Source organism: Xiphias gladius, chromosome 24, assembly GCF_016859285.1.
Source record: "Xiphias gladius isolate SHS-SW01 ecotype Sanya breed wild chromosome 24, ASM1685928v1, whole genome shotgun sequence".
NCBI classification, from domain to species: domain Eukaryota; kingdom Metazoa; phylum Chordata; class Actinopteri; order Istiophoriformes; family Xiphiidae; genus Xiphias; species Xiphias gladius.
Window position 1 is genome coordinate 12,032,093 of NC_053423.1, and position 13,642 is coordinate 12,045,734.

The 13,642-nt window shown below is 41.2% G+C and overlaps 1 protein-coding gene across 2 annotated transcripts in view; it reads left to right on the forward strand.

Annotated features, from left to right (window-relative positions):
- elmo1 (engulfment and cell motility 1 (ced-12 homolog, C. elegans)) overlaps positions 1-13,642 on the forward strand; it is a 107,947-nt gene that overhangs the window by 22,652 nt on the left and 71,653 nt on the right. Inside the window, exons 1-2 of one of the 2 annotated variants that reach the window (XM_040121526.1) lie at positions 2,386-2,589; positions 12,689-12,849. In XM_040121526.1, coding sequence (XP_039977460.1) covers positions 12,772-12,849 — 78 coding nt within the window. In that variant the 5' untranslated portion in view covers positions 2,386-2,589; positions 12,689-12,771. Of the gene's footprint in view, positions 1-2,385; positions 2,590-12,688; positions 12,850-13,642 lie in introns of those variants that run through there. The other variant, XM_040121525.1, reaches the window with a different exon arrangement.

The window sequence follows — 13,642 nt, forward strand, 5'->3', positions numbered from 1 at the left end:
ATACTAAGGTTGAATAACTTCTGATTGGAACAACAAACAGCAGAGACAGACAGCTGCAGACAGTTTAGCACTCCACACAACAATCTGCTGCTCCCAGATTGACTCAAAAACATCTTTTTTTTTTTTCCTTCTTTCTTTGTTTTTTAGATCTGCTGATGGTATTTATGAAACCAGAACAAATGACAAACATGTAAACATGGCAGGTCATGATTACAAACTAGTTTTTAGAGGTTCCAGAAGAGACTTGATACTCCACTCTTTGGTATCACCCCATCATCACTTGTAGGCTTTAAAGCTGGCTGTTCCCTGTTCATAGAGAACAGCTTTAGTCACCTTGAATTCTTCTTTGTCACAGTAGATAACAATAGTAAGAAGTATTTACTGCTAAACATCATGAAACTTCTCCACTCATCTGCTAAATGGGTTCCAAACATTCGTATTTCCACCAGGATATGGCTAAATACACTGATTTTGCTTACATTTCTCATAGAGTCAGGGGCTCAGGGTGTTTGCTCAGGGTCAAAAATATGGCTGGACTGCTTCGAAGGAGTGAAAGATGCAAACCTCAACAATGTTGTACCCAAAACACAGCAGCCTGTGGAGTGCAGAAGGGGGGGACTTGGGGTAATTTTGAAAGGTTGACGACAGACATGGTGCAGCATCCTGGGTGAGTGAGTTGGGCTGAAGGAGTATACTGAGTCAGGGTATCCATGAGGGAGCTGAGATAGTTTGGATAGATTATTAAAACTTTGACAAGGAGTTGGGTCCCCAGTGAGCTCTCTGACGCAGCACTGTTCACTCAGGCAGTTGCGTTTAGTGCACACAAATATTTTTCACTGTCTAGTAAGGAGTCATTAGTGACAGGGGTCCTCTAAACTTTCTCGCTTCCTCGGGTCTCCATGGCACTCAGGTTTGGCTTCAACAAAATAACCACATGACCGCTCAACTCACTGGCAGCCTAGTCTTTCTTTCTATGTTCTAAAACAAAAACTCAATAAGGACATGATATGTTTCTATTAGCTTGTTTTGTTTTCCCTGGTGTTGCTGCCTTGAAATGTTTTGCTACTTGGATACATGCCTTCCTGAGGCTCTGTGGGAGTTTGAGTAAGAACTAAAAGTCCTGGATGTTTGCATTTATGAGGCTCATATGAACCAAAGTTGACCTCATCCTGGGTGGAGTAAACATCTGTTTTTGTGTGACACTTGCACAGATGGTCATGTGCGCTCTAAGTCTAAAAATGAAGATGTCATCGCCCTGCCCAATCAGTAAAAGTTTCATTTGGGCATTTAGCCTCTTAGCTCATGATCAGTGCTCTTTTTGACAGCACAAACCATCTGACTCACTCTGCAGGCACTTGTTGTAGACTGCTCTAGCTTTGTTGCATCAGTAGTGATTGGCGGGAGCTAGAGGTGGAAGTGAAAGTGTGAGCTAGGGTAATGGTAATCACCTATTCACTCGCTGTTTTTAAACAACAGTATTAAATGCATCACTCAGTCTAACTTGGCTGTAGAAGTGATAACCCGTATTCTAAGGTTGATGCATATATTTTTAAGGATTTTTTTGAGTCTTTTCCCCTGGCCCTTTCCCCTATAGTGTGCTGCATGTCTTGTTAGGTTAGCTGTCTTATCATCAACACGTATGGTACACTGACTAAGACATGGGTTGAACTAGTTTCAAGGCAAAGAGTTAGATGACGGGATTGATACCACCCTGTCCAGCAAATATAAGGCTACAGCACCCTGTAGCCAATTAGCATCAAGACTGAAACCAGGGGGGAAACGGCTAGACTGGCTCTGCCCAAAAGTAAGAAAATCCTCCTATTGGCACCTCTAAAAATCATTAATTAACATGGTACATCTTGTTTGTTTAATTTGTAAAGACAACACATTGGAGTTTTATGGGTATTTTGTGCTTGACTATTTCTTGCCCGGGCACAGTAACTTCCTGGAGCAGCTTGCCATTTAATGAGCTTCATAGGTGCTGGTAGGCTGATTCCGTTACCTTTTGAGCAGAGCCAGGCTAGTTGTATCTCATCTTTTGCAGTCTTTATCCTAAGCTAAGCAAACGTGCTTTAAGGCCCCATTAGCTTAGTCTCAGTGGAGGACGTGGACACTAATGAGACACTTGTAAGATTTAACTGCCGTCAATTAATCCAAGCAGCTCAGTTAGGTTTCTTTGTAATTTACAGGGGATGGTGTGGATGCATGTTTTGTCTTTCTTTACATGTGACTCTTAACTTCAGCAATCTCTCCTTGCTTGCTGTCATCTTAACTTTGAATTTTGCCGCTTTTTTTCACTGACAGACCTGTTTCCTCTTTTCTTGACAAACGCCCACTTCCTCCTTCTGCCTGTCTCTCTCAGCACTCTCTTGGTTGCTCTTTTGCCTGAGGCGTAGCAGTGCACAGACTGTTGTGAAGTCTTTCTCTATAGCTTATGATGCTGAAGGCACTTCACTTGCAGGAAGATACTCAAACTAAACTTGCTTAGAAAAGAGCTGCCTTCTCTATCTTCATTGAGCAGTTGTTTGCACAAGAAGCAGGTTGACTGGGAGAGAAACTACTGGGCCGCTTGGTTGTCAAGTTTTCCGGGTGAGTCCTCACGTTTTCTTAGTGTTTTTCTACTCTTTCTTCATGCTACACAGGATGCAGTAGGCCTCAGGGTGTGGCTCTGTGCACTCTTATGCCTCCTCTCCTCTCCTGTGTGTCACCAGTGGGCACGAACATTGTGGTTAGATGTTTGCAGACTGGAGAAGTAAATGTCTGGGTATATACTGTACATGCTTGTGCGCTGATCTGATATGGGACCCGATGTGGGTTTTCCACATGTAACCAGAAAAGAATGGAAATGTCAAAGAGCGGATGTGTTTTTAAGATAGTTGAGCGTTGTGGCCTCACGTTCTTGGGGGCATTGGAAATGTGGTGACAGTAGTTTATAATTTTTGGAATGGATAAAGAAAGAGCATCCTTACACAGCTGATAAATCTGGTGCGTTGGAAAGTAATTACTTGGCAATATAAAGGTTCCTTCACAATGCACATTATGGATTAATTGTGCCTTTTAGGCCCAATTTTGCCTTGTTTTTTGTTTTTGTTTTTTCCCCTCTGGCAAGTATCTTCTTTTGTTTTTTGTCTCCTCGTCTCTAAACGTTTCAGTGTTTATATTACCTGGGTTTGCAGGATGCCATCCAAATACCTTACTCACTTGTTTACCTCAAATAGCTGGCTTGCTATGCTCGCAACACACTATTTAGGCTGGGCTTGTACCTTGTTCACCAATACACTGCAGTTCCATGCGTCACTCGTTCTTCTGTGTGTGCAGATTTAGATACAAGGACACACATACAGTAGATTTTGCTGTATATGTGCTCAATATAAGTGCAAGAGTTGACTCTCTGCCCCTGTAGTCGGGCTCACGCCTCAGCGGGAGGTCGGTTGGCTGCTGTAGAGAGTTGTTACGAATTGCTGGTATCAACATTTAACAGGATATCCTGGTTGCAGAGGTGTAGTGAGAACCAGGGCGGGTTTGACACAGAAAGAGGCCTGCTGAGAGGCACACAGGCCTGGCAAGAGTCACACAGAGATAAATCACAGTGTTAGAAGATGCTGTACTGAATTCATAAAAATTGTCTGGTGTTTTCTTGTTCACGAGGAAATGATTTGGTCTGACTGTTTCCTTTTATCTTCTCGTTATATATTCATGTGTTTTGAGGCTCTTAAAGCATGGCACTTCCTTCCTTGGTTGAATGTAGAAGCCATAGTTCCAAACCCTGACCCCAGCCTTCCCCCTTTTCCTTTTGTCTTCCTCCTTTATTTGTAGCCATTTTGTCAGTCCTTTGTCTTAGAGCCAGCCGCTTTTCCCGTGGCCTTGTTGTTGTGTGTGTGTTGGGGAGGAACTGGTCATAACATAACTGCATTTTTTAAGATTCTTAGTTTCAGTGTACTCTTTCTGTCATGCTTTTTCTCTTGGAACCATGATATGTTTTTGTGTTAATATTCGATAGTAGGGGTACTTGTACCCCAGTAGATAAAAAATATTGTGGAGTAGCTCAACTAATTTTGATAAAATAGAAGTTATGATTTGATTTAAAGAATTTTCACGTATTGAATGAGCTGTAACAGTCGAACAATGTTGTAATTAAGAGTGCATAAAAAGTAGTTGGCAAACCTACAGAGAAGCAGAAAAACAAATATAAACATTTGGAAAAAATTTCTAAAAGTAACTAATAATGGTTGAAATAATCAAAAGGAATGGATAAATAGTTAAAATAGTTAGCTCAAAGTAAGGGATAAATCGTTTACTTAGTGTATGCATGGGTGAAATAGTTAGCTATAAGTAACTGATATGGTTCAATGACTGGATAAATGGTTGGAATAGTTAACTGCAAGTTCAGTTATATGAATAAAATATTGTAAAATTCCCCAATCAACTTTTATTGATAATTAAATAACATCCAGTCAAAAATCAGTATGTCTGAGAAAAAAAGTTGCAGGAACTACTGTTCTGTAGTTCCCGCAGCTACACTCAGTATATTTTCTCAGTGTGTGAGGGTGTGTGTATTTCTGATGCGCACACACCTCTCCTCAAGGGTGTAACATGACCATCATGTGGCTTGTGCGTGCGAGTGTGTGTGTGTGTGTGTGTGTGTGTGTGTGTGTGTGTGTGTGTGTGTGCGCGTGCGTGCGTGCGTGCGTGCGTGCGTGCGTGCGTGCATGAAGGCATCAAGCTCAGAGCAACAATAACTCGCCGTCCTCTCCGCCATGTCAGTGGCCTTTTGTCTCATCTCTCAGATAAAGGATGGTGCTCTTTTTTTTTGTTGACACACACAAACAGACTCGCACGCACACTCCCACGCACACAGGCCCCTGCAGCGATGGCGGACCCTTTGTAGACGCATCAGGTGAAGAGCTCGAATGGGTCCTTTTGAAATCCGCCCAATGCATTGGTTGATAAAGACAAACCCACACAGATGCCTGCATATAGGTCTGTTAAGGTGTATGCACTGAAGCATATACACTCTCCCACAGTCAAAATGAACATGATAGTGTGAAACTTGATGGCACTCACTCTAAGCACACCAGAGCCGGATATAGAAATGTAAGAGGATTCATTTTTTAAAAATCTAAGAAAAAAAAAAGGTTTTGATTGACAGGGTGACCTCAGGCTGCTGCTGCTGCTGCTTGTCTCATGGTCTGCATGGTTAAAACAGGCTAAAGAAGGACTATTTATTGCTAGCATGTTGGGTATTCTATAACTGATTACGTGCTATTGTTATTTATGACACTCACAGATCAAACTTTTCTCCAAAACCATGATAATTACAGCTTGAAATAGAGTAGCTGAGATGAGACAGTGTTTCTTGAGGAGTGGCTGGACTATAGCTCGTTTGAAGCAAGTAGTAAGAATGGCCCAGCTGCCTATGTGGTCTGCCGTAGGAGGTTGACATTACATCAATTTATAGTCGTTTTTTTTTTTTTTTTAACTCTAGAAACGAGATGAGTCAAAAATGGAATCTCTTCAGTGGGGGAGATATTTGACCTACCATCAGTAACTTTAATTAATAAGATTTCCTCAAATTTAAACATTACATATACACTCAGTTGTCAGTTTATTAGGAACACCTAGCAAAAACTAATGTGGTCTAATACAACAGTCCTGCAATAAATCTTCCCCTGATGATGGTTTCAGTGTTCAATGTTAAAGAGGTTTTGACTCAACTATGATCATTTTGGAGGCTGCAGTTTGTGGTGCTTTTGAACTGCATTGCGTTAGACAAAGAGGTGTGTCTGTTATTCTGCCCAGCCTCACTGATTTGAATGGGGTGGACAAAATACTAGGACTAGGAAACTAGGAACACCTTTCAACATAACAGTTGACTCAACACCTCTTTAACACAGTTTCAACAAAAACTGAATATAACCTACATGAAGGTACGATTCATGCCGGACTATTGTATTAGACTGCATCAGTCTTAGCTAGGTGTTCCTAATAAACTGACAACTGATTATAAATATCATATGTCAAAATTACCTGGGGAGAGCCCATGGCAGATCATAAGGTCTAAAGTGTGGTGTTTAGCTCCACACAGACTGCTCCAAATTAAGCAGCAATTAAAATGCAAAAAAGTGAAGGTGCCAAAAACAGCTTTTCTGTTCTTATAAGTCTGAGGTTCATCAGGGTTGAGTGCTGGTTGGTCCCATTGACATTGTCTTTAAAAACTGCTGCCTCATGCTCTCCCACCATTAGGGTTCCTACTAAAAGGTCCCAGGAGGAGCTGGCAGCAGAGGCAGTGCTTTACTTAGATCATGTTCCCCTTGATATTCATGCTCACAGTCTCACACTATATGTCTCCTCTCTTTCTTTCTCTCTCTCTCCATCAGCAAGTCCTTAAAAAGCTTTAATTACATTTACTGTATTAAAATCCTTTAAATAAAACAAATAGGCATCTTCATTTTTTTTCCACCACATTATGCAGGGATGTTTTAATTAAAATTATTTGGAAGCAGTTACATGCCATTAGAAAATGGTGTTGATGGATTCTTTACCCATGCTGGAAATGAAATGAGGCAAATTTTATAAATTGTTCTGTTGTAAAATATGAATGACACCAACACTAGTAGCATATTTTCTGAAACCACATATCATATTGCTTTTTGTTTCTCCATTGTTGGATAAGTTGTTCTTAATTTAACTTCCAGTTATGGTTTAGGAAGTCTTATGTCTGGCTTCTTGAAACCTTTCTTCATTCTAACCCGCTTCCTTTTTCTCTCTTTTTCTGCCCCATGCATGTTTATCTTTTGCTGTTTTCTTCTCGTCTGTCTTCACTTGCTCTATTCTGGTACTTCCCTAACCTCTGAGGCTTGTATTTTCTGTCACTTGAACTTTTCCTTTAAAATATGACCCTTTATTTTAATCTGGTTTTAATTTCATTTCATGTTTACTGTCTTTGCCCACCTTCCTTTAATCTCTCACTTCTTCCTCTCTTCCTCCGTCTGTCTCAGCTCATGTTCCTTACACTTCTCACCTTCATCACTCCTTCCCCCTCTTTTTCTTACCTCTCCCTCTTCCCTCTACAGATGATGTAACCCTCACACAGTGTGAATTATTGAGGTGAAACCCAGCACTCCTCTGCTGCCCAACAAATCACAGGACTTTTCACCCCTCTCTTTTTCCTCTCCTCTTACCCTCTCTCTCCTCTTTATTGATGTTTTTGTTCTTTAATTTTGACCTCTGGCAGCATGTCAGATCACAGGTTTCTGAGGGTAACATGAGATTTAGTTTTTGTCCACTCTTTTGGAGTTAATCCTGAGGAATTATGGGCACTATAAACAAGCGGCACATGCCTCTCTGGTTACAGCAGGTGGGCAACAGATTAACTGCACACACACACACACACACACACACACACACACACACACACACACACACATTCAACAATTAAAATACCTTGTTGGACTAGAGCCCAGTTAGGCTAGTGGTTGGATGGTTTGGCAGCATGTCATTGCATACAGTACATTAGTGCAATTAAACCAGCGGAAGAATTATAAATGTGTGTCAAACAAATGAAAGGAGAGAGTGTTGAGTCTGTTTAATATTTTTTCTTTGCCTGATTATGTAAAGAAAATATGTTCTGAGGTGAAAGAAACCGGGCAAGAAATAGAGGAGAGATTGATGGAAGCATGAAACATCACATGTGGAGAACAAAATGAATAACCAGAGGAAGGAAGCAGGATCAGATCCCGACAAACTGAAAAAAGTTTTCTTCTGCAAATAAAAAAGATGGAGTGAGTGCTGTGTCCCATTAGCCTGTTTAGCCTTCTGGCAGAGTGAAAAATAAACACACACTTACACTCAACTGAACCAGGTTGCAGCAAATCACCTGCCGTGACATGATGAGCTCCGACAGCAGCTAGCTCGATAACAAGGTTCCATTTACAGTGTAAAGAGGCTGCGATGAGATGCCAGAGCGACAGATTTGGAATTGATGCACAGCCCTCCAGACTATAGACATAAACACTCGAGATGACATGTAGAGAATATCTAAAGAGAGACACACACCTGGGAAAATCATGGTCTGAAAATGTTGTTGCTCAGAAGTTGTTCCCTGGAGCAGTGTGTGTTGATTGCAGGAAAAACATGTTGATCAAATAAGTGCTGGACCATTTGTAGCCGTACTCATGGTGTGCTGTTGTGTTGAACCGCTGTGTCTCTCAATTACATTTGAGCCCATTTTCAAGGGATTTACTGTGGCTGTCAGCAGTGTGTGCTGGTGTGTGTGTTTCCTGTGCGGATGTCTTTCTATAGTTGTGTGGACACATTTTGGTTTGAAACTATCGTTGTGAGGACATTTTGGCCAGTTCTCACAACTTCAGAGGGCTGTTTGAGTGTGAAGACTTAGTTTTAGGGTTAGGGGAAGAATTAGGTTTAGGTTAGGTTAAGGATTGGGATTTGGACTATAGTTGTGTCCCTACAAATATAGTAAAACAAGGGTGTGTTTGTGTGTGTGTGTGTGTGTGTGTGTGTTTTTCTCCCTCCAATCAATAAGCCCCAAGGCCGTCCATCTGTGAGTCATCTGTATTTCTCAGAAGATGATGACAAGGTGCTCGGAATATAAACGAGAGATACAAATACACACACACACACCACACCGTCTTTCCTGGAAAACCAAATACAAACCCTCAGTCAGAAGGCTTTTATTTTGACTTCACACACGGACACACTTTCCACTTTCCATTTAAAAGGATAATTCCTGTATTACAATTTGTGTCTTTTGGGTACTTTAGTCATTTCTATCTGTTATGACTATTATTTTCCTTGCCGAATTAATTGCTGAGATACGGGAATATGGCAGCAATCACTACCACAAATTCAGATTGGGCAACACAAGTGAGCAGTTAGACAGATATATTTTAAACAAATGTGTTTAGCAAGATTATCTAAAACACATTATTTAGAGATAAAACCGAAAAAGAGTCATCTGAAATGTTTGAATTAATCCCTCATTGCGCAGGAAAACTGTATGTGTTCACAAATACATTAAGAATAGGTGGTCAGAGTTGAACCAGTTAGAAGTTGGGCTGTCAGTTTTGTTGGATGTCAACAATAATACTTGATTTCTGATACTTGATCTTTGTGAGAGAGTTTGATAAATTCAATAATGATATATTTGCCTGTATCATCATATTTTCCACATTATTGCATAACACAATAGGGACAATAGGGATCCCTTGAATATTTTTAAAAGAGTTGTGACCAGCATATATGCTGAGCAAGATATTTCACAGTTGAAAAATAAACTTTCAACTGAAGTGTGTCAGAAAGAAAATATTTACCATACATTACAAAACCACTCTAATCTTCAATCAACATACTTGTTCATATTTCGGTTGTGAAATTCAAAGCAGAGGGGTGGAGTGAGTCATTTTTGTCGAGTTGTGTCAAACGTGACTTCAGTATGACATGCACTTTGGAAAGAAAGATGCATGCACATCTCGAACTGTTGATGCAGCGGCTGCCATGGCAACGGGCCCTTGAATAAAGGCTATGTGGATTATTATGGGGTGACGCACAAACAACGCCAGGCCAGTCTTATTTCGCATACTATCTTTAAATGAATACCTGGGCAACGAACACAGTGCTGTATACTAGCAGACAGACTGCAGACATGCACACAGGTCAGTGTTTGTGCGCACACATTTCATCACTAAGTGTTCTGCCTGTGCTCATGCACACATGCCGTATATATCAACACTCACACTTTTCTGCTTTAGTCTGAGACAGTCTTTTTGCATTATGGATAGAGATTAAATATGTAAACAGGCTTCTCCACCAGGAACAAGGATGATCCAAGCATTCTAGACAGGCTGGGAAGGTAAATTATTGATGCCTTCCTCAGTTGGTTTTGGGCTTATCTAGTTACATTTTCCACCTATAACTGTGCTGTGGTGGGTTTCATTAGACCCCCTGCAAGCGCACAGAAGTGGCTTTAACCAGCTCCCCCTGTGACTGTGACTGTGATTTGGCTGTTTTTCCACCATGGGACCTCTGTCTTATCTTAGAAAGCCTCAGGGTTTCAGGTCAGTCTGGCTGCCTGTTCCTCTGTCAGATATTGTGCCTTTTTTGAGCTCTCTCAGGAGTCCTCTGCGTAGGGACAGAAGCCAGGGTGGAGCCACCCAGGATTACAGGCTCTGTGTGTGGGTGTGTGTGTGTGGGGGTGGATGTGTGTGTGGGGTTGCGGGTGCGTGTGTGCCCGCATGAAAGAGGAGTGTGTGTTGGTGAGCTTGTTGCTCTGCATATGAACCAGGGTGCACACATTTGCAAGTACAGATTCAGAGTCTGTTTGAGTATTTCAGTTGTGTTTCTGCTAATGAAAGAAAGAGAAAAATTACGGTTTTGGTTACTGCTGTCTCTTAGTACCTCATGTCTGTGCCTCAGTAGAAGCTAGATATCAAAAAAATGCTCTTTCTCACTCTTTTCACTTTGTACCTCCCTATTCTGATCTCTCCCTTTCGATCCTCCCTTCATTCTCCCAGCATCATTTACCCCCTGTTTAAACGGGCACAACAGCAAGTTGGAGTTAGACTTCCATAAAGTTGTGGAGAGTTTCAAGACAGAAATGAAAAAATGGTTTTAAAAAGAGGCTCCCTGCCCAGTAAACACATATATGTTTCATACTCCATGTTCCAGTTTGTAACACAGCTTTGTTAATGGTACCCTGTGGAATTTTTCACCACTAGTAGTTTTTAAGAGTGGGTCCCAGTTTTGTTTGTATCCTGCACAACAATGTACATGTTTAGGAAGGGTGGCAAAGCAATACACATTCCTGCCACCACACTATTCCAATGATTGAGAGCTGGTGGCAGTAACATGCAAGGAAAATGGCCAGTAAAGGTGGTGAAGAAGACTGCAAGCTAGCAAACATGGAATATCACATAAATAAACTAGAAAATTCGCTCAGTAAAGTGCAGACCTCCGCAAAGGCCTTTGTTAAACAACATACACCAGACTTCAGAAAAATTCAAATTGGTAGTAAATGATCCAGATCTGCCCCGAAATGTAATGGGTTCTTCCCTGGCCCATGCCCCATCCCTCCAAGTTTGGTGCAAATCGGTTCAGTACTTTTTTGCATAATCCGGCAGACAGAGAGGTGATTACATAACCACCTTGGCAGAGATAATAACATGGAATGAAAGTGAAGGATTCAAAAAAGTTTTTACATATTGGTTTTGCAAATGTTTTATGACAAAGGAAATGTACTCCACGTGTTTTAGGATACACACAATACGAGAAACAGTGATGTAAACCGGAAAACTCATTCCTAGTCTCCAAACCTAGGCCCAAGATACCTGTTTGATGTTACTTGAGTAATTTCCTCAGATGTGATTAAACTCAATCAGAATCACAGAATATCATTATTTTCATTATCATTATTATACAAATGTTTTGATGGATGTTTTGTGCCCCCCATGATGAGTGAACTGACCTTTATGTGTAAAATCTGTGGAATGCCCCTTTAAGCCAGTGACACTGAACAGAGGGAAATTCTCCGGACTGGTAACCTGCTAAAGCTACTGCTGCAGAGTCTTGCATGCCCACTTGCTATTGTAGCCAAAGTGCAGCTACATCTCTGCCTGTGCTTCAGTGAATGAGGGGGTGTTGCTTTATCTCTGAAACAGCAGGAATGTCCGAAAGGACTTAAAACCAGAACTACTTCATTCTTGAAGTAGTAGAAGTAATATGTCGCTGGGTGGTTTGTGTCTTTTTCGGCTGTGTTTGATTGACTGAAGTGAGGCCAGCTCCCAGTGAAACCCAGTGGATGCTTAAAAGCATCTTAACTTTTCAATTCACTCACCTGCTGTGACCCCATTAGCAGTTAAACTTTGATTGGAATTAAACTCTTGAGTGTATCTGCCCCACTGGCACGTCCCAATGCTCTATGTGTCAACAACTGCAAATTAAATTAGGCTACCGCTGGAAAAAAGTGATATCAGAGGACAAATAAAAAAATATCTTTTTTTGCTTTAGTTTGTGTAAGTGGGTGTTAGAAGTTGAGCAGTGTTTTTGAATATGATTTTCAGCACCAGTATCTGCAGGAATTTGCATGAAGAACTTTGTTTTTACGGTCAACTGTGACACAAACTGGAGAGTGTGTTCTAGCTGTGGCCTATTGACTAGAGATGCCAGGTATTCCAACTCTGGTTTGTATATTTGCACTGATGATAGACTGATAGACACTTGGGCATTGTACTTAGGCAGCCTGACTTCATATGATTTTGGGGTATGATAATATAAGAGGCCAGAGCTTAAAAATAACAGTAAACTGGTGTAAGTACGATAATTGACTCATTTCCTCTAAACCGTGTATAAAAATGAATTGTTGGTTTGAGCTGTTCAGTAGTTTCTACTGGAGAAATGAAGTTGTCACTTGCTTGTGAGCGGAGTCTCATGTATTTTTCAGCACTACCCTTGTTGACCTCTTCTCCTTAGACATATATAATACTCTATGAATTATATATGAATTTAGAGGAAGCTAAGGCAAGCAAACATCGTCTCAAATAACTAGACCCAGTTCTTTACTAATGTGCCAAATTTTCTGCTTTTTTTTCCCCCTCTCTTTTTATCCCCATCATCCTCTGTTTCCTTCCTTCATCTCTCTGTCCATCGTCTCCTTCTCTTCACTCTTGTCCTGCAGGTTTGGATGAGCTTCCTGCAGCAGTAGTGACAGAGGTGTGAGGCAGCGAGAGCCACACCAAACCCCCCTCCCCCCCGGCAGCCATGCCGCCGCCGGCAGACATCGTCAAGGTGGCCATTGAGTGGCCGGGGGCTTTCCCCAAGCTCATGGAGATAGACCAGGTATGTGTCTGAGGACAAAAAAAACACACTTCTTTTGTCTTATTATCAACAGAAATTACTGTCCTTTAAATCCTCCGAGACCAAAATCGAGCAGACAAAACGTAGTGAATGTTTTGTCTGTGTGGCGATCACCTTGCAGATTTAAACAGCATGAACAAGCTTCATGTTTTGTCTGAAAACCCTTATGAACAGTAATCCATTGTTGTGTATATATTGTGAAGTAGCTCAAATGTCGGGGGGGGATGTGTATATCTAGAGGGGGCGGGTGGATTTGATCAGGGCATGATATACTTTTGCAGTGTCCCAAACAATTATACTGATTAGCCTCAAGGGAAGTGCCTTAATTAAAGATATTTAACAGCTAACACAGCCACAGCTTTGACACAACTTTAAAGACATTTCACTGAATGTGATGAGGAGCCTCTGTAATTAATGGCGTAAATCTTGTACCATAATTGTGGCTGAAATCAAACAAGCCCCATTAGACCAGCTATTGTCAGAAATTTTGAAGTATAAAATTTTATTTTTGTAAGTGACAAGGGAAAGTGATTAACATTATTAAATGTGGATGAGTCATGTTTGGCTGATATCTGATCTGTTTAGACCCCAATCAGGGCAGAAACGATCAAATCGGTGCGCAGGGGTGGGTTCCAATAAATGGAGTCATGCCTCGCGTTTCTACCTGGCCCTAACTGTTGCCTTTGTAACTTTCGCTGGTTAAAGTGACAAAAGCAGCAGATTAGAACAGCAGTACCTAAGTGACATTAAGTCTGAAAAGGCCGATAGAAACTGA